The 22030-nt window shown below is 44.5% G+C and overlaps 1 protein-coding gene across 7 annotated transcripts in view; it reads right to left on the bottom strand.

Moving 5' to 3' along the window:
* LOC124963672 (TBC1 domain family member 8-like) overlaps positions 1-21029 on the bottom strand; it is a 39906-nt gene extending 18877 nt beyond the window's left edge. For 2 of the 7 annotated variants that reach the window (XM_047523490.1, XM_047523488.1), the window contains exons 1-2: positions 20764-21029; positions 2444-2677 (exon numbers count right to left, since the gene is read on the bottom strand). In XM_047523490.1, the coding sequence (XP_047379446.1) occupies positions 2444-2677; positions 20764-20890 (361 nt within the window). In that variant the 5' untranslated portion in view covers positions 20891-21029. Of the gene's footprint in view, positions 1-2443; positions 2678-12507; positions 12664-20280; positions 20476-20763 lie in introns of all 7 variants that reach the window. The other 5 variants (XR_007104770.1, XR_007104771.1, XR_007104768.1 and 2 more) reach the window with 5 other exon arrangements.
* Positions 21030-22030: the final 1001 nt, after the last annotated feature.

Genomic DNA, 22030 nt, shown 5'->3' on the forward strand with positions numbered 1-22030 from the left:
GATTTACCACAAGGGAGTCAGGTGCTACAGATCATCCACCTTCCTCTTTTCTCCTCACTTTGCCCCAAACCAAAAATGCCACATCTGAAGTGGAGCTGGCCAGGATTTCACCTGAAATCCTGATGCCCACGGGGCCACCAGCACACACCGGCCTGTTAGCTGGCCTGCTGCACCTGAGACTATGCTCAGTGAGAGGATCAAATCTTCAGCTGGTGGTTTTATGAGTCCTCTAATTATGCACACACCACAAACTCGTTCCCTCAGAGCTGCTAACTCTGGCCTTTTCATGTGACAGATCTTTGTTAGCTGGAGTAATAGGACTTGGATACCAACTATCTCACTGACATATAAAAAAACATCGACAACCTGGCTCTCCCTATACTATGTTGTCTTTTTTTTAAAACACATAACCCCAAGTTGGGGAGCATACGGGGGTCCTGCAGCCAAGAGTCACATGAGCACATGGGACCAGGAAACAAAAATAATGATTGGAGCCCCAAGAGTCTCTTTCATAAGGAAGAGACGAGCACCAACCATCTTCCAGAACAACAGTTACATATCACAGGTGACCCAACACCACATGGAGTTCACTGGAATTTAACCAATTTGGGGAAAAAAAGAAAAAAGAAACCTACCAAGAGCATTTCATTTTCTTGTATTTTTGTGCCTTTTGTGGCAACACAAGACCAGTTTGAAATACATGCACACAGCTGGAAGGGATCTGAATACATGAAAACCCCAAATATGCTGATGTTCACGGACCACCAGTTAGAAAGATGCATCCTCAGCAGACAGTCAGAAGAAAGGACATGTGTTAAGGAGGGAGAGATCATCTGCTGTTTCCAAAATGACTTTCTTTGTATTAGCACTGAACACTAGACCTCACGGCTTTCAATGAATTCACTGCCAGTTGAGTCAGCCTTATTCAAAATGCGTGGGACAAGAAGAGTTACAAATTTCAGAGATTTTCAGATTTTACAATATTTATGTAGACTTTAGCAGTTCAGCATCCCTAATTCAATAAATCAAAATAAGAAATGCTCCAAAATTGGATTACAAAGCAAGAGTTTCAGATGCTGTGGTAATAAACTGCCTCATGAGCAAAGGCATTATAGCTATGTTTTACTCATCTCCTTGGATATTTTTAAGAAATGTCAATTGAAAAAAAAATACAGAAATGTGAAAAGAGATAAACAATTTTAGAGTAAAAGGCTCAGGCTGATTTTAAAAAATTAAACACAGAATTATATGATTTGGTTATTCCACTTCTGGGTAAAAATACTCAATAGAATCAAAAGCAGGTATCAGAAAAATTAGTGTGCCCAGTTCATGACAGCATTGTTCACAGTAGCCAGAAAGTGAAAGTAAAGTGAGTGTGCATGGACAGACAAGTGCATAAACACAGTGGGGTATGTACATACAATGGATTATGATTCAACCCTGAAAAGGAAGGATATTCTGATACATGCTATGACAGAGATGAACCTTGGACATTATATTAAGCAAAAGAAGCCCAAGGCAAAACATTGAACGTTGTCTACTTATGTGAGGGATCCAGCTGATTCCACAGAGAAAGCAAAATAGCGGTTGTCAGGCAAGGTTGAACAGGGTGGTAGTATCTAGGAGGTAGAGTTTTAGTTTAACAAAGTCAGAAGAGTTCTAGAATGGGCAATGAGGATGGTCATGTATCAGTGTGAATGTATTCAATGATACTGAACTACATGCCTGAAATGGTGAGGTGTATGTTACATGCATTTCACAGTAAACAAACAAACAAAAAATTTCTGTTTAATGACTAGCAGTATTTGATCAGTCCTCATTCTGTAACTATATCAAAAATTTGAATCCAGGACAGTACTCTATGGTCACTCATATCTCTAAGGATCTTTCATAACAGTTCACCTTGACATCAGAGCAGCAGTTAGTTACCCAGTTTTAATATGCAAACTTGAAATCAAAGTCCAGCTCACACACCGTGTTTGAACTTCAGACTATAAAGCTCAATTCCTTAGGGATATTGCAAGCAACTACCCTGACAAGCCCTGTGACTGGTGTCGCCGAGGGTCAAATTATACAGAATACTGACTTACTCTATGGATGACAAAGGTCCCAAAATCAGTTCAGCTGCCCTGCCAACTTTTTCTACCACGTAAGTTAAGAAGAAAGGATGAGGAATTGGTGTAGTTCAGAGGTAGAGCCCTGGTCTAGCATGCATAAGGACCTGGGGTCAATCCCCAGCACCACCAGAAAACTGAAAAAGGTTTCAATGCAAATACCATGCCAAATTTATGAAGGAAACTTGAGATTCATGGGGTATGGTATGCATACAGGCCCTCAAACCAATGCCCCAGGGACACAGGGAAGACCTCACAACCAAAAGGTGCTAACCAAAGCACATGAAAAGGTCAAGCAGCTGAGGGACACTATGGAACTGAAGCTCTACCTCTTGGTGACCTGGCTTGGCTCCTGCAGATCTGACTCCAGACTTCATTATTCAGCAGCCTCCGCAGCATCACATCTACCAGCTGCTCCATGATCTTGAAGATCGCATCCAGGATCAGAAACATGGAGGAGTCACGCTCCTTATTCTGCATGGTGATCCGGATGGTGTCCACCAGAAAGACATTGGATATCCTTTCCAATATCTGGATATCAACCCAAGGGATTACAAGTTGAACTGAAAGAGAAAAGATGCAAAATCACATCGCCCATAGTGGGAGCCAATCTTCAAGCATCAGCAAATAACAATCCAAAGTTCTATTTTTTTCTTTTAAGCTAAGATGCAAAAGTCTTCAAAATCAGCGCAGGGGAAGAATACTGAAGTGCCTGACAGCTGCTGGTGAAACCCAACTCATGTGCCAATCGTTTTCTTAAAGATTTAAGTGTAATCTCCCAGGTTGTTGGCTACTGCATACTTTCAAAACAATCATATTGGAATCCAATGGCACACATCTTCAAGAATATTTAAACACTCACGCAAAAGTTTCTGGATCACACAAACTCTAGTTTCAAAAACAGGACTCACACATCAAGATAGAGGAAAAAGGAGTGTGCAAGAGGGTTACACATGTCTCCTTTAAATAAAAGGGCTGAGCATCAAGTCTGTGTCACATGACTCTTATTATGCTTAGATGACACTGCAAGCAGTTTTTATGAAATGCTAAGGTAATACAGTACTGTCAGGAACAGTGTGTGTTCACCTTCCAGCTACCTATAAGCCTGAGGCAGGTGGGTTTCTTGAGCCCAGGGTTTAGGACCAGCCTGGGCAACAAAGCAAGGCTCTCTCACTTAAGGAAAAGAAATCAGGTACTGGGACATAGCTCAGTAATAGAGCGCTTGCTGAGAATGTGTGAAGACTTGGGTTTGATTCCCAGCACTGCCAGAAAGATAGTCAGGTGCTGTGGCACACGCATATAGTCCCAGTGACCTAGGAGGCAGGAGGATCCCTCCTTGCAAAGAAGGCAACTTAGCAAATCCCTGTCTCAAAAAACGGGGGGCAGGGCTCAATAGTTAAGAGTCCTAGGTTCAATCACCAGTACTATTGCTACTAATAAAAATAATGTAATATAGTGCATGTTACACATTTTTATTCCAACATGCTAGACACAGATTTTTGGGGGCGAGTATAGCAGGGATTAAAGTCAAGGGTACTTGGGTACTAAGCCACATCCCCAGCCCAATTTTGTATTTCATTTAGAGGCAGGTCTCACTGAGTTGCTTAGTGCCTCACCTTTGCTGAGGCTGCCTTTGAACTTGCCATCCTTTTGCCTCAGTCTCCTGGGACACTGGGATTTCAGGCGTGTGCCACAGCACCCAGTCCAGAATTATTTTTGATACAGTGATAGGCAGTAGGCTAGTGCAGAGGAAAGGGGGAAAAGATAAAGTCTTCTATCTGTTAGCAGATCCATCACACAGATAACAAGTTGAAAAACATGATCGAATATTACCAATCATTCCTTTTTTTTCCAAATATCATCAACCTAACACAGTTAAGTTTAGTGACAATCCTTAGTGTCCCAAATTAAAGCATTTCCTTTTCACATCAAAGTAGAGAATGAATGTCATATTGGAAAATTTCCTTCCACTTCTTTAGCAATAGCATTTTCAATGCTTTTAGAATGTTAAACAGCCTCATTTCTATGTCAGGTCTGGGACTACTCTTTTCCAGCTATCCCAGCTCTTCTGCCCACACTAGTTTCATCTATACTGCCAACTTGAGTTCATTAAGTGACTGCTGTGTGAAGAGCCCTGCATTTAAGTAGCACAAACAGGAAACACTAACCTACAAGCAAATAAGCAATGCCAACTTGACGGAACCCAGTCCAGAAACAGACATGGCATGCATTATATGGGGCACAAGGAAGGCATGGTGGAGGTGATCAATCTGAATTGGGTTTTGAAGGACAAACAGGAGTTTCTGAAGAGGCTAAGTCTAAGGACAGAAGGAAAGGAGGCTGTTCATTTTGAAAAGTATTTCAGAAAGAAGGAAAAGAAGGATGACCAAGCTTAGGCCAGGGCCCATTTCAAGCAAGGTCAGGAGAGGACTGGGCACACAGGATGGGGTGCCAAGGCATCAGAACCGAAGTTGGTGAGACAGAAAGAGAAAACAGCAGGTGCAAGAGGCTGGCCGCAGGAGATATTCAGGAGGAGGCCTCCCACTGGCTGCACTTGGGAGAATAAATGAAGAAAACCACACATATGTGTGCGTCTCCTGTGCCACCCAGCACAGGCTCTTGAAATGGGTTTTGAAAGTGTTTTCAATGGCAATGGCTTTTGAAACCTTCCACACACAAATGACAAGTGTGGCCTTGCCTTTCCCTGTGGGCATGCCAATACTGAGGAGAGTGCCCTCTGCTGGTGCAATGACCATCAATTCTTTCTGGATCTCAAGTGGACCCAGGTAAAGCATTCTGCATAGCCAACAGTCATGGGATATCCATGCAGTTCAGGGAAGGGTGTTTTAAAAGATGTCCTTCTGCATTAAGAAGCAGAAGTACATGCTACTCCTTTAGAAATATTCACCCATCAGATACGATACTGTAACTTCAACATGATCTATGGTAGTAAAAGGTCTTGAGTAGCTATTTAAGTAAGCCACACAGATATGCTCCTGAAAATAGCAGAAACATGAATTGTCTCCAAGAAACAAAAAAATAAATAAATACATAAAAATCATCCTCCTTTGTTTTAGCAGGTATAATTAAACTTAATTATCTGTACAAATCATTTGGAAACTAATGCAGTATTACCTGCTGTCATGTCAACCACCCATTTAAATCTTCTGCTGTGGGATTTAACCTTTAATGGCTTCTCTTGGGAACCATGCAAATCAACCCCAGGGCCAAATTTATCTTGAAGGACCAAATCTCTGCAGACGCCGGCACTGGCCTCACTTGACTTCCTTGCACAGGAAGAAGGGGTAGAAGCAGAGGTGGTTGATGCTGACATACAGTCGGCCTTGATGGGGCACCTGGCCCTTACAGCGAGAGCAAGAGTAGTAGGAGATCAACTTCTCTGCCTCAGGGAGGATGAACCTGGCCTCCAACATCACCAACGCTTCTCAGAACTTCTTGGACTCCCCTTCCTGCTCAGCAACCCTGCTGCTGCTCTCTTAAGCAATCAGACCCTGATGCACAAGAGACAGGGCCTTCATCCAGGGAGATGGGCAAAGGGAAGGAAGAGAGCACAAGGAACAGGAAGCAGGAAGGACAGATGTACCCAGGCACGTGAGGAATCTTTGCTGCTTCCACGACAACCACCCCTGTTTAATACCCAGGAAAAGCCACAGTCAGAGGGGAGAAAAAAAAAAGGCAGGGATCGATTAACCATGACAAGGTAGCAAAACACAAGGACAAGTCTCTCAGTCACTTACTGACCATGAAACTGTGGCTGAATCAGCTGACTTCTAAGGTTTTGAGAATTTTAATTCAGAATTATATTCCAAATCCTCCCTATACTGATGCTACAGTTTGGATCTTCAATGCCTCCCCAAGATCCATGTGTCAAAGGCCTGATTCTCAGCTAGTGTATTCAGAGGTGATGGAACTGCACAAGGTGGGTTCTGGCAAGAGATTCTTGGGTCACTGAGGGTGTTCCCATGAGCCCACACTTGGACCCCAACCCCTTCCTCTCTGTTCCCTGGCTCACCATGAGGTGAACAAATTTGCTCTGCCATAAGCTGCTGCCGTGATGTGCTGTCCCATCACAGGCTCACGAGCAAGGGGGCCGACCAGTCACAGACTGGAGCCTCCAGAACAGGAAGCCAAACCAACCTTCCCTAAGTCAGTCATCTTAGGTATTTGTCACAATGATGGAAAGTGAACCAACACAAGAGATACAAAGACCCAGTGACTGGCTCTTTTGTGGGAATTCATATCAGACCTGAAAAATGACCCAGCTAGGACCTATGAGTTTCTTTAAAACATGAATGTCTTCTTTAGGTTTCAAAAGGTCAGTATAAAGCCAACTGCAGGATTTGGAGAAGACTAATGCCGTGCACCACCACCGTCCATTCTGTACTCGTTGAAGGTGGAAGGGAGGACCCTGGCCAAGCTTCCAGAGACTGAAAGTACTCCTAAACCCCAGGGGTGTGCGGGAGACAGCAGAGGGAACAATCTGACAACGCAACTGTTTTGCCAACCACCACCAACAAGAAGGGACGTTTGTGATCTGTGGTGGTGTCAAGGGTCTAGAATAGAAGCTGTGGCCCATTTCTCAAGGGTGACAGTCTGTTGTTACCTGTCCTTTTCTTTTGATTAACATTTTCACTTGTGTTTGACAGGACTGTCTTATGATTTTTAAGATGAAGCTGTTTTCTCGGGGGTATTACCAGATCCTCACTGTATAAGTCTTTTTAGAAATGAAACCTGGGCATGCACATTCAAATAATCTAATCATAAATTACTTTAAAAATAAACCTGAGCGCTGATGAAGTGAACTGTTTTCTTCATTATTCATCAGGCTCGAGAGCCGACTGGCATGGTTGAGAACAGAATCCAGTGGCTCCAGGCACAGCTGGGATGGTGGCCGTAGGGTCTCCCAACATCACCACTGCAGTGTCTGGTCCCAGACAGAGCTGAAGCAGAAGGGATTTTTCCAGTTTTATGGAGTAGCCAAGGGCCCATGAAAGGCCCAACTCTCAGACCCTGTGGATCTGCCCCAAGGATGGGAAGAACAAATGCCACAATGTGCTCTCACTCCTCAGCACTGCCTCCTCAGGTTTCCTTTCTTCCTTCCTTTCTTTTTTTAGGGCATATTAGATTTGAAATGTCATGAATCAAAAGTGCCACCACTAAATATGCCACTTCAGTATAAGGATAATTTTGAGCCAAGGATAAGTGAGAAACAAAAAAGACGAGGTACCAGAAAGACTGCCCTACCCCATCTGCCCCCAGTCAGGAGGGTCTCTCCATCTGCACAGGCGTGTCCCCCTCTGCCCCAGGAAGACAGTATGAGGGGCTCATACAGCCTTACAGAGATAGTCCTCCCCTTCCATTAGTTTCCCCCATGTTTACCTCCCCGACCCTGAGCCACCCCAGAAGCTGGACCCCTTTTCCTGTCACTTCAGTGCTCAGCCAACTGGTTCTTTTCCCTTAAGGTGCTATGCAAGGTCCATTCTAACCATCCTACAAGTTACTAGGCTGTTTCTGCCACATGTATACACTCTGTATGTATTCAAATCAACTCTTTCTCTCTTACTCATCTGCTGTGTAGCAATGTAATTTCCAGGGCCTCAACTTGAGAACCTAGGGAGAGGACATTTTTTCTTCTCCTACAGAAGTGTTTCAGAACCAGCATAGCAGAAAACAATTTCCTTCCTCCCAAGTAAGGGAAACACTTGAGAAAAGAACCACTACAGTTCACGTTAGGCAAAGAGAGGCAGGTCACGTGTTGGTGCAGTTGGGCAAAACCATCCAATACAAAGTGTTGAAGAGTTCAGGTAATTTATTGAATACTATGCCGAAGGGAAAAGTCGAAGGTTTGTACGGCTATGCTTTCACATGACTGAGAAGTAAAAAAATCGTGAAATCTGACCACTCAAAGTCAGGGGCCATCTGGACACGTCACTTTTCTTCCCCTTACAAATTTTCAACAAGGGGCCTCATTCTTTGCATACTTCCCCACTATCTACCCACCATGCTTTACTGGGCACTGACTACATGTCCAATGCTGTCCTGGGCACAGGAGGCATAGCAGCCAGAGAGACACTGGAACTTTTATTTCCATGAGGAAGGCAGGAAAGAAAGAAGCAAATGACAGTGACCTGAGCGCCAGCAGGGAGTCAGCACAATGGATGTCTGAGCTCTAGCCTGAAGGACTGGGCATGCTCCTCTGTCGACAACCCCAAGCCACTCAGTCACTGCTCACAACTTATCTCTCTGCCTAAAGCGAGGCACCTTTAGGAAGCCTGGAGAGACTTTGGTCCATATGAAATTAAAATAGTAATAACAACTTGTCTCCCTTCCAACCTGTGATCCAAAGATCTTTGGCCAAATAACACAGTTCACCCATGAAATAGCTTAACTCTCTCTTCCACCTAGTTTAACAAAAAAAAAAGTACTCTTAAAGGCCCCCCTGTACTTCCCTGCCCTGCCACACAGGAGCCTGGAAAAGACAGGGATTATCCTCACAGCCCGCTCTTCCCATTCCTACCCTTGTGCTGGTTCCACCCAGGGCCTTTCCTACACTTTTTGTTTGTACTTTATCAGAGACCCAAATTCCCAGGCAGGGATCCGTTCTCAAAGCTCATCACACAATGAAGTATGAAGGCAAGTCAATGACATGCAAGATACCCAAGTAATGCCTGCACCAGTCGAAGTATCTCAGTCAACACCACAAGCCCTAAAACAGAATGCACCCATGACTCCCATTCTCAAAGCCAGAAGAGAACTCTATAAAGAACAATTCATTACTCAGGACTTTCTGTGGGCAGAATGATGGTAGAAAGCAAGTCACTAGCTACCTGGCTTGTGTCAGCCAAGACAAAAATCTAGTCAAGTGAAAACTGCAGGAAGCAGAGCCTGGCTCAGAGTGTGAGAACTAAACCTGCCCAGAACTACTGTCCATGGGGCGTGGGTCATTGGGGAAGTGGAACAAACTCCCCACAGGCAATCTGCCATTCTGTTTACATCTATTTGGCAACAGGTGCACAGCCCTTCCATGCAGACACTCCTCATTCTCTGCTCTGTCTTCAAGGTCCTGTGCTCTCTGGGTTCCCCAGCCTTCTTCCCACCTGGACTTGTTATTTCATGGACGTGTAATGCTAGATAGAGGAAGAAGGCCAAATCCCCAACACCAAGCCAGTGTCTGGTGCTCAGCAGGCACAAAACATTTCAAATGAATGGTCTTTGGGGATGGCAAGTGTCCTGGAAATTTGATGTGAACAGATGCTTGGTTATTTTGAAAGTACTGAAAAATCAGAACCAATTAAGTATCTATTAAAGGACCAGATGAGTCAATCGAGCTATAGCCACAGGACTGAATGTTGTGCAGTCATTAAGAACTACAGCATGGCTGTAGATTTGAAGGGGTGGATTTAGGAACACAGCAGAGATAGCACTAACTCCCCACCCACCCAACTCCCCAGAAGCCAAACTAGAGAGGAGACAAAAATTCAAATATTTGTATCAAGAGCTACAAATCCAGAGCAAGATCAACTCTTTTGCCTACATAAGAGTGGGCCTGGGAAAAACACAAGGAGAGGATTACACTTCCTTACCACACCCCATTCCTCAACCAGCAGTAGACCAGTCCTCTCTACTCTGCCCCCAAGTTAAAAAGTTCCACCACATTCCTGCTTCCATAATGTCTGAAATAACAATGCTAAGATGAGGAGAAGCAGCACAGGAAGCATACAATGAACAGCAAGAGAACAGAAACATGAGAACAAAATGTCTTGAAGATGAGATACAACCTAGAAGGAAGTCAACACTCCAAGAAGAAAAGAAAATTCTCACAAATGCTTTGTGCTCCAAAGCAATCAACTAAGAACATAAATTCAACCAAACAAGAACTCACAGATGAAATGAGGAAATAAAAGATAAAAAAGGAAGTAAAGGTATAGCACAATGAACAAAGGATCAAAACAATCTGACAATACTAGTAACTAAATTAATACTGAGGTAAGAAAATAATGTTGAAAGCTGTATTACTAATTCAGTAAATTTATGTATAGAATGGATAGTACAAATGAAAAGCAAAGACAAAGAATAGCTAGCCAGCATAAAATAACTTAAATGGAGAATCCAACAAACAGTATGTAAAAGAATACACATGCAGAAAGACATAAGAAATTTCCCATAAAAAAATGATTAAAGAAGTCAATCTGCAGGATGCCACAGCGCAGTCACAGAAAACGTTAACACATGCTTGTGGCTGTAACAGATTCTGATCAAGGTACCAAAGGGCAGTGACACAGGCAGTTCTATGCAGTGAAAGCACATCACCACAAGTTGCAGGGATGGGGGAGGCCCATGAGAGCAGCCTGATGATCCTCATGTAGCTGCCTCACATAATGATGATCCTCATGTAGCTGCCTCACATCCTGGAAGACCCCAGAGCAACAGCCACTGAGCTCAAGAGTGTAGCCCACCATGACCACGCCCAGTCTAGGCATCACTCAAGTCCAAAAGCAAGGAGGAGACATTGGCGCAGGTGAAAACATTCAGAGAACAGGACACTCATGAGACCACTAGGAGAAAAAAAAACACAGGAATCCAGCCAGTTAAGGGATGAACCAAAATAAAAGATTCTGCATTGGGAGAGCCATACTCTAATAGAAACATGAAAGACATGTAAACGCAGAGCTGAGACAAAAACAGAAAACACAATTACAGGACAGAATGTTTTACACTGTAAAACAATTTTTTAAAGTCAGAGGTTGGTGAAGCAGGAAAATAAGAATGCTGTACACAGGTACTGTAGCAGGGGGATGTCCAAGAACACAGTCAAACCTGAAGCACTGTTTCTCAAATACCACGATGCTAACTTTATAATGCTTTCAAAAATCTCTTCCCTTGACCTCACCTAAACTTTTTAGAAAAAGAATCTTTCTTCTATTAAACATTGATTTGAAGTTTAATTTTGTTTTACTTCCATTTCTTTCCATTTATTGAAAATTGACTAAACCTAATACTTTTAATATAAACCAGAACTGGAAGACAAGTTACATTATATAAGAGCATTTCTACCCATCTTTGTAACTACCCTTGAGGTTACTTTGGATTTGTGGCAACAGATATTTTCTTTTATTTGGAGTGGGTAGGGGTGGGGTGCCAGGGATTGAACTCAGGGGCGCTCGATCACTTAGCCACATCCCTGTAATTTATATTTTATTAAGAGACAGGGTCTCACTGGGTTGCTTAATACCTCAACTTTGCCGGGGGGGGGTGGCACTGAACTTGGGATCCTCCTGTCTCAGTCTCCCAAGCCATTGGGATTACAGGTATGTGCCGCCAAACCCAGTTGGATATTTTCTTCTTTCTACTTTTCAATGTTGATTTGTTCACATTGAGCATTCATATTTTTTTATTACTTTAGATAAAAATAAGATGATTTATCCTAATAAAAAAGAGGGAGGTACTGGGAAATAAAATTGACCACATTACATTATGTACATGTATGAAATTGTTGCAATGAATCTCGGGTAAAATGGAACAGTTAAAATGGAACATGAATGAAAAAAAAATAGACTGGAAAAGAAACAGGGAGAGGTGAACAATGGTTAGGACTGGATGGGGGATGAGAATGAAAAATCTCTTCTTCCTATGGTCAGTATTTTTCCAGGGGAAATTTTGCTATACACAGGAGGTGATATTGGAAGTTTATGGTACCTAATAAAGTAAATTAATAAATCAATCAGTAAAACCTTTTTTAAATCTATACAGATGGGTAAACACTGTAAAACTGGATAAAGAATTACAGATGATTTTTTTTCCCTATTTTTTACTCTCTGGAAGATGAACACTTATTACAAGTGTAGGCAAAGTGAAGACATGGTTTTGGGTTTATTTATAATTAAAGGGGCTTCTTGAGCTGTGTCAATTCCAGGAACATGACTAGCTACCAGCTAATGCCCGAAAGGAACAGGACGGTCAGGTGCAGGATGAGAGGATTTTTAAACTTCCTCAGCACCCGGCAGCCCAGTGATGCAGTCTCTTGTACGACATGGAACATGGGGCAGAGACTGCCCAAGTTGGACACAGCCCTTAAACTTTGCCCCAGGTATTACTACACACGCACACACCTGGGAACACCCGTTAAGTCAGACACCAAGACCAGAAAGGAAATGGCCACTTCATACCCGACAACACGAGAGTGCCCTGAAACATACCCCTCAGAAGCCTGACACACCCACTCTCACAGATCAGACAGACATGTGGAGGAGAGCACAGAGCTCCTGAAAGCAGGTGAGGTTCCCCGGCGGTTACCGGCAGGCTCACCAACAAGCAGATGCTCAGCATGCTCAGAGGTTAGGGTCTGGAACATTCCAAGGGGAACAAGACTCACCAGTGGCTATGGCCCAGTAAACATTGGATCCATGCAGTAACTCTCCACATGCTATGGAAGAGTACACCTGTGAGCCAGGAACTTGAAGCACAATTCAAAACGGAGAGACCTGTGTGTTGGAATTCAGCACTGTGTCCAGAGCACCCACCAGGCGACCTTCAAGGCAAAAGAGAAGCAAACACACCCATGAACTCAGGGACGGGAAGACTCAAAGCCACTGCGCAGTTGCCACTCCTACATGCGGAGGCAGCATGGTCACTGGTGAGAGCCCAGGCACAGCTCCAACACCCAGCATAGTCTGAGCTCCATGCGGCCCAGAGCTCTAGATTCCTCACACCCATTTCCCCAGCATCTGGTGTTGGAATCAGACTGCCTGATCTGGACCCCAGTTCCACCACTTTCAAGCTGTGTGGCCGTAGGCAAGTTACCTGATTTCTCTGTGTCCTGGTCTCTGTAAGATAAAGCATCTACAATAGGCCTCTAACGATAATTATGGAAATTAAGTCATCATTCAAAGTACTTAGACTATTGTCAGGCCCTTAAGAAATACCATGTAAGTGTTGTCTGTTATGATCATCATCTTATCGACATCTCATATGGAAGAATAATCCCTTTCTATTCCAGAAAGTTAACCTGAGAAATAAGACAACACATCCAAGATCCCGCAGGACAGAAGGCACAGGTAGCAGGTGAAGGACTGGCATTCTGCTGTGATGAATGGCATCCTGAATCAATGGCAGGTGCACAAACCCACTCCCTCCTCCCTGAAGGAGCTGAAGACCTCCACCTTCCTTTACCCAAGCTCTTTCACTACTTGGCCACTAGGGGGCCCTGAGTGGTCTGAGGAGTTTATTTTGGTTTAAGAACCCAATGTTAAAAGAAGTTGAATCATTAAGGAGTATGTCACTGACTTGTCACCCCATCACCCCAGAGTGTGCAACATGTTTCACACCAGCAGGGACGTGTGCGGACAGAACAGCACACCCCACAAATTCAGAAAGTTAACCCTGGGACATTCCTACCTCTGCAACTCAGATCCCACGAGTTTCCAAGTGCCTGACAAACCTGTTCTAAGGGGAACACACCGCAACTTGGAAATGCATGCGATGCATCCACTTGTTCTTCCCGGCTTGGCAGCAGGGCACACTCTGTCACTGGACTGCCCTCATGATCACAGGCTGTCTAGAACCTGCAGCTCTCTACAGCTACCCCACATCAGAGAGGACCAAGGCACATCCCCAGGAAAAGATCCAAATTCAAAACTGCATGTATGGGGTCTGGGGCTGGAGCTCAGTGGCAGAGTGCTTGCCTGGCACGTGGGAGATACTGGGTTCCAACCTCAGCATTCATAAAAATAAAAAAATAAAATAAAGTTCTATTAATATCTAAAAAAATAATTAAAAATAAAAACTGCTGGAACGGTTTCTACTGAACACATGTTGCTTTTACACCATTGTAGAATCAAAGACTCTAATCCAGCCCACAGGAGTTGAGAACTGCCTGTCTTGTGACTCTACCACATTGGACCTGTCCAGAATCACCCACTGCCTTGAGATGTCACATCTCTCAAGACATCTTTGACTTCCATGAGCTTGATGGTTTCAAAGATTACTGGTCAGTTCTTCAGTAGCAAATCCCACTTTTGGCTTGCCTGATGCTGATTAGATTCAGGTTAAAGTCTCTGGCCAGACTTGCAGAAATGATGCTATTTGTCACATCCTATCAGGTAGACAAAATTTCAACTTGTTCCACTCTTGGTGATGTTCACTTGGTCTCTTATGTTAGTGGCTGCTTGGGCCCTGCACCATAAAGTTATTCCCTTTTTCCCTTGTAACTCACAAGCCTCCTACAGAGAAACGATGAAGTTATGCAAATTTCCCATTCCTCAAACTTTGTTTATTCACTTTTATCAGCATGGTCTCATCTTTTCTGCTTTTATTCAAAGTATAATAATACATTACTATTATTTACTTGGACGCTCTAATTGTCCCAGGTTTGGCAGGTAGGAATCCCTTCAAGCTGGTTTTTGTGTCCTTTGAACATGTACTCGTGGTTTTTCATAGTCTCTGGCACAATAAAATATTCCAACATCATCTCATACTTTCCCTGCTCCAGCCGTGAAATTGGACATTTTTCCCAGGAATTCTATCCCCTATTATGAGGACTGCTACACAAAAGCCACCTGTCATTCCAGTGGCTTGGGAGGCTGAGGCAGGAGGATTGTGAGTTCAAAGGCAGCCTCAGCAACATCACAAGGCCCTAACCAACTTAGCAAGACAGTGCCTCAAGATAAAAAAATAAAAAGGACTGGGGATGTGGATCAGTGGTTACATGTCCCTAGGTTTAATCCCTGCTACAAAATAAAATATAAAGCAGGTGAGAGCTCATTGCTAACGGATAATCCCAGGACCTCTCTGGAAAGAGCTAGGTCTGTTTGTGTACATATGACTCACGTATTTACACACAGGAATACACATCTCTAATGCAATGCCATCGTCTGTGTGTATGTATACATAGTCTACATATAGAAAAACTGAATTCACACTGATGCTTCCTGCGATCCACTCTCCATGTTTATTCTTTTTTCTTTCCATGTTCACAGCTCTGTTCTGCAACAGAGAAACCCAGCCTCCACCACCCTTGATATATTTACTTACAGATCAACCCTCTCTTGCTGCCAACCTCCAGACCCAAGAGACACCCTCCTCACCCTGTGCTCTGTGTGCCCAGATGCCCAGCAATTATACCCCCATCATGTAAAAGTCATGTGAGACATTCCCCAGCACAAGGAAAGAAGGACAGATGGGCTTTTATAGCAATTATTACTTTGGCAAGTCCCCATCCCCTTCTGATTATGTTACTGGATGTGAGGTGAATGGGGGGCAGGAAGGCTGACTTGTCTCCTGGATGGAGAGCTGACACTTAATACACAACCCACAAGCAGCTTAAGGAGGCTCAGTGGTAAGAAACAGGCCGGGGAAAGAGGGCTTAAAGCTCTGTTTTCAAAAGGTTGGTGAAATACCACGTTTGTCTAGCAAACAGGGAGGGATGCTGATGGAGACACTGAAGAAGCCCAGAAAGGAGCCCACCCCATGAGGTGCTTCTAAGACATCTGTGACAGAACCCATGCAGAGTTTGTAACAGCAGCCTGGGGGACTCTAGGTGACATGGAAAGAAGGGAGCAGATAGACTGGACAGCCACAGAGGGGTGCCGAGTTTCAATGCACAGTGGAGATTTCTCTCAAGTGCTTCTGTAAAGGTCAGGAGGTCTGTGTCAACCAGACCCCTTCAAATGATGGGCAGGTGGGCAGGGCAGCAATCAAAAAGTCACAAGGGGACTTCCAGCTTCAGTTCCAGTATGCAAAGACCTTGGGAAGCATCCCTCCAGTAAATATAAGCAGAGGCCAAGCAGACTGGAAATCAGAGGCTTTTCTTGGACTCATTAGAGAACTGAGGTCACAGGTCAAACCATAACCCCAAAGCTAAAGCAGCACAGGGAAATTCTGAAAGCTATAGCTAGGACCTGCTTCCCCAGTGCTGAGGTCATGAACTGGAGGACACTTGAGTAGTGAGTCTGACAAACTCCAGGTGGCTGAGTGTGAAAAAGAATAAGAAAGTCCTGGTGCTGAGGTCTTAAGGGACCCCAAGCCAGCACAGGTGTTCTCACCAGAACCCCACCAGTCCCCACTGAAAGACCCCAGGGAGACCCGCCCAGCTCTGTGGACAAGGGAAAAATAAGGCCATGTGGCATCCTTAAGGTCCCACCCCAGCTGAGGAAGGGCCTTCTCTTGCTCCTGTTGTTGTGCCCGGACCTCTGGGTAGGTGTTGTGCCCAAGCCCCCAACCACCACCAAAGAGACCATGAGGGAGACCAAGCCATATGCAACCGCAGGAAGAGCCAGTTTATTCAAGCAGCTGCTCGGGACTCGACACAGACCAGCTTAGCAGTCAATGCCGAGAACCTCAAGCACAAATTTATAAGCTGTTTTATACGCTTCGGACAAAGGGACTCAGTTTCTCTTTCACAATTGGAGGGTTTATGTCCTTGTTTGCATATCAGGACATAAAAAGTTTCAGCTGCAAAGTTTTAGTCACCATAGTAAGCACTGGTCTATAGAAGGTCAGCGGTGAGGTCAGTTTGACCACAGTCGGGAGATTCCCTGTTGCCCCTAGCAACAGCGTAAATTAGCTGCCAGGGTTATCCTGTTATCTAGCTAGGCCGACTTCAGCTCATCTGCAGCTTTTCATTTTTAACCCCTTTTTAGCATCAGCAAATCTGTCAACTTTTTAAGTTAACTCATTGGGGCCTTACACTGTATCCCCTCTGGCTTTCCTGTCCCTAGAGGGCTGGGAGGAAGTGGCTAGGAAACACTTGGGAAGGTCACAGGCCAGGGTCACAGATCCACTGATGACTGAGAATTACTGATGATTCTAGGACCCTTCCCCTTGCCAACAGGAAAAGCTCCAGTATAAATGACAGTGGATGACAGCTCAAAGAGCAGGGAGACTGGGAAGTTCTTAACCCAGGGACAGAGAGGAGACCCAAGCAGGGACATGGAGGAATGTGAGTCCTCTAGTACCTTCAGCTACAGTAAACTGCAAATAGCCAAGTCCCAGTCAGAATAGCAAAACCCACACTGAAGATATTTCCTCAGTCATTATTATTTATATATATGTATACATAATAAGTTCTTTATTATTTATATATATATAAAACATGTCAGTATGCAAAAAAAAAAAACAGAAAGATAAAGCATGGCTAGGAATGAGACACAGATATGACAGATCTTGGTACTTTGAGAGAATTTTTAAAATAATTGTGATTTATAGGTGAAGGGCTCTAAAGAAAAGGTACAGAGTATGGAAGACTAGGTAATGAAAGCAGAGAGATGGAAACTAAGAAATGAAAAACAAAATAAATAGAAATAAACAAAAATCAATATTGCCCTTGATACCTCATCAGTAGATGGGACAGTCAAAAAACTTGAAGACAGATAAACAGAAACTCCCACTGAAAAGTCAATAGAGAGAGAGAGAGATACAGGAAGTACTAAATGTCTGAGTGCTGTGAATAATTCCCAAAAGAATAAGAACCCCAAACTGGAAAAACAGGAGAAGAGGAAAGCAATCATGCGAAGCAATAATGAACAAGAATTTTCCAAAATTAATGACACACCCCAGATCACAAATCCAAGAAGTACAGAGAACACCACACAGATCATTGTAAAAAAACAAAGGAAAATAATGTAAAAATCTACACTGAGGTATATCATATTCAAATTGCAGAAACCAAAAAGAAAATCTTTAAGGAAGCTGGGGTGTGAAGCAGACAGCCTAGGAAGAACATGGTAATTATAGCAGACTTCTACAAGCATGCACTCAAGTGATTTGAAATAAAGTGTTGAAAGAAAGGAATCACCAACCAATAAGTCTATGTGCAGTGAGGCCTTTTTTTTTAATTACTGGATTCTTGGTATTGAATCCAGGGGTGCTCTACCTGAGCCACATCATTGGTTTTTTTGTTCATTTTGAGACAGGGATTCAATAAATGGCAGAGGCTGGCCACAAAGTTGTGATCCTCCTGCCTCAGTCACCCAAATTGGTAGGATTACCAGCAAGGACCACTGGCCAGGCTGGGTCCAGTGAAATTATCCTTCATAATTGAAAAACAAAGATTTTCTTGAACAAGACTGGAAATTCAATAACAGCAGACCCAACCATCAAATTCTTCAGAGAAAAAAAATACATAGGTCAGTAGCTCTGAGCTATATGAAGAAGAGAAGTGTATCTGAAAAGAAAGAAATGAGGATAAATTAAATTTCTTATTTTTCCTATTCCTAAGTAATCTAAAGAAAAGTTTAAAGGGTTAACAAAATATTTATTGAGTGATTACAGTATGTAAATAAGTGAAATGAATGACAACAATGTAATAAAAGATGAGAGAGGATCTGGGAATACAATTATCTCTGCATCTCAGCCATGCATGGTGCTGCACACCTACAGTCCCAGTGGCTCAGGAGGCTGAGGCAGGAGGATCACAAGTTTAAGGCCAGTCTCAGCAACTCTGAGACCTTGTCTCAAAACAAAACTAAAAATGGACTGAGGATATGGCTCAGTGCATAAGCGTCCCTGGGTTCAATCCCCAGTACAAGATAAAAAAAAAAAAAAAAAAAGAAAGAAAAATAAAAAGAATAGAGCAACAAATAGAAAACAGTTACAAACATGGTAGAGATTCATCTAAGAGTGCCAACAATCACTTTACATGTGAATGGTCTAAATACAACAGCCACAAATGTCCAGTGATTTTCAGAATAGATTTAAAAAAGAAAAGAAAAAGGAAGAAAAGAAAACCAAGGCTCACAAGAAACCCATGTCACAGTCACACAAAGTAAAAGGAAAGGGGTGGGGCCTAGTATGCCCAATGCACTGACTTCAATTGTCTGCGCCACAAGATTCCACAAGCACACAGAATCCACCAACATATAAAAGAAATTATATCTCGTGACCAAGTGGGACTTGCTCCAGGTATGCAGGAATGGTCCAGCATTTGAAAATTAATCTATATAGACGTAGGGAAAAAAATCACAAAATCATTCCAATTGATACACAAACCATTTGAAAAAAATGGAACACACATTCATGATTAAAGGAAAAAAACAGCAAACTAGGAATCAAGAACTTGTCTAACTTGATAATATAATTTATCTTCTCCCCCAAGAAACCCTACAATTAACATAACACTACTGAGAAACTAAACACTTTCCTGCTAACCAGGAACAAGGTAAAGACAACTTCTCCTATCACTCCTATTCAACATCATAATGAAAGATCCAGCTAATATGCTAAGACAAAAAGAGGAAACAGAAGGTACACAGATAGAGAAGAGAAATAAAACTTTGTTCAAAGATGACATGCTTTTCTTTAGAAAAATAAAGGAAAGAATCAAGAAAAGCTTAAGGAACTAATAAGCATAGCACAGCTGCAGGGCAGAAGGATAACATGACAACTGCTTTCCAACACTCCAGCAAAGGACGCTGTAACTGTAACATGGGGGGGGGGGGGGTAGACACCGTTGACAATTAAATACTTTTGTCACGCACAGCCTAAGTGAATATGCACAGGATGTAAACGCATAAATCTACACAACTCTGATGAAAGAAATCAAAGAAGATCGAAGTGGAGAAACTCCATATTCATAAGTTGAAAGAGTCAATACTATTAAGATGTCAGTTCCTCCCAACTTGATTTCTGGTTTCAATGCAATCCCAATAAAAATGCCATCATGCTATTTTGGAAGTACTGACAACTCACAAAAAAAGTTTATGAAAAAAAAAAAAAAGAGACCTATAAGAAGGCACCACAATACTTAAGAAAATCACAGCTGGAGGAACACTACATGATTTCAAGGTTTACTACGAAGCCACAGTCATCAAGGCAGTGTGCTGTCAGCAGTAGAATAAACACAGGTCAGTGGACCACAACAGAGCCCAGAGGCAGACTGACAGGATCAGACAGTCTTTAACGCAGGAACAAGGCGCATCAAAGGGGAAGGATAACATTCAAGAAATGGTGCTGAACAATTAAACAACAACATGCAAAAGTCAAACAATGAACCTACACACAGACTCTACCAGACTTGCCAGAGAAATACAGAAAAAAGGAAAACAAATCCGAGGCAGGGTCAGTCTAACACCATGTCTCCCAAGAAATCGCCACCTGCTACTCAGCCACTGCCTGGGAGCTGTAGGCCACCCCACACCCTCGAGCCCCTTACCGCTGAGGCTAACGCCCGCCTCGCCGCCCTAGGATGAAGTAGCCGCTGCTCCTCTGGGCCACCCAGAGCTTCAGGGCGTCCTTCAGCAGCACCTCCTCGGGCTTCTTTTCCTTTCTTCTGGGGGCCCCCGCTTCACATCGCCGCGGCCAAGGCCACACCTGGCCCTGCTAGCTCAGGAGGAGGCGGCGGCAGCGGCTGTGCGCGGAAAAAGCAGACCGGCCGGTGCCCAGCGCTCGCACTTCAGCAAGCGCAGCGGGAGGAGCTTTCCCGCCGAACCCCGCTCAGCCGTGCACTGGCCCCGTCCCCACGCACCCCACCAGCCCGTCAGGCTACCCAGGCCAGTGTCCGTCCCACCCCGAGCTTCCCAGTCTCACAGGCTGCAGAGGTGCCTCCTGGGTTTCCGGGTACCAACCCCGGGCTGGGAGCGGCGAGCGCGGTGGGGAGCGAGACCCCAGACCCGGCCCACCCCCGCTATCCCATTACCGGTGAGGTGACCGATCCCCTCGCCGTGCCAGCGGCACCGCAGCGGCAAGAAGTACCCGCTACTCTTCTGGGCCACCCAGAGCTTCAGGGCTTTCTTCACCAGCACCTCCTCGGGCTTGAGCCACATCCCGGCGATTAGGCCGCGCTGCGGGGAGCCGCTTCACATCACCCGGCCACCAGCGGCACCAGGCCCAGCGCGCTTGGGAGGCGGCGGCGGCAGCGGTTGCAGCGGAAACCGCAGACCCGCAAGTGCTCAGCGCTCGCAGTTCCGGGATCAAAGTGGGAGGAGCTTGCCCGAGATCTCCGCACCGCCGCCGCGCGGCCCCGCCCCCGGCCCGCCCAGCCTCACGCCGACCTGCCCCTGGTCACCCCCACCTCTCAGGCTCCCGTGGCACCTCTCGGGTTTCCGAGTCCCAGTCGCCAGACTCACGATTCCCGAGTGGAGGGAGGAGGTCCGATCCCGCTGCCAGGTCCGCTCCCTCCAGTCCCCGCCCTGGTCGCGGGGAGCGCCTGGGCAGCGGCGTGGCTCCAACCCCTGGGCCAAGGGGAAAGAACTCCAGGTGGTGGGAACCGCCGCCACACTCCTCATTCCAAGAGGTGGAGGAATGACTTGGGGAAGAGACTTCTTGCTCTCCAAGCTGCGGGTTGCCCAGCCCAGAGCCCTTTATCTGGGGAAGGGCAGAATGTACCAATGCAAGCCAGTTAAGCAAGTGTGTTTGAATTTTAAATAACATTTTGGAGATCTCCCAAAAATAGCATGAAAAAAAGAAACGATTATGTTTGGACTTTTTAGCACACTTTCTTAAAGATTTTTTTAATAAACACATCATACTTGTCCATATTTATGGAGCACTGAATGACACTCCACTACATGTATAGGACTGGGTAATGATCCTATCAGGATAACTGGCATATCCATCACCTCAAACATCATTTCTTTTAAGGCACATTTGTGAAGCTCTCACGAGGGAACTGACTGAGCTGCAGGAAAGCAGAGTTGTTGGGGAACCTGATGCACGTGTCAGACCAAACTCAACACCAGACATCCTAAGGTAGGGATATTAGAGCCACCGTTAGGAGTCCCATATTCTAAAATGGTCATTTGTTCTTAGAGAATGTGGGAGGCTGGAATTATGGAGTGAGGTGATTATGATGTAAAGCTGCAGGGCATGTGGAGGTAGGTTTAAAACTGAGTATTTTCACGATTAACATATAAAAATCAATAGTTTTTCTACCAGTAGTAGCCCCCCCAAAACATCTTGAGAAT

The sequence above is a fragment of the Sciurus carolinensis genome, chromosome 13 (genome assembly GCF_902686445.1).
Source record: "Sciurus carolinensis chromosome 13, mSciCar1.2, whole genome shotgun sequence".
Lineage (NCBI taxonomy): Eukaryota > Metazoa > Chordata > Mammalia > Rodentia > Sciuridae > Sciurus > Sciurus carolinensis.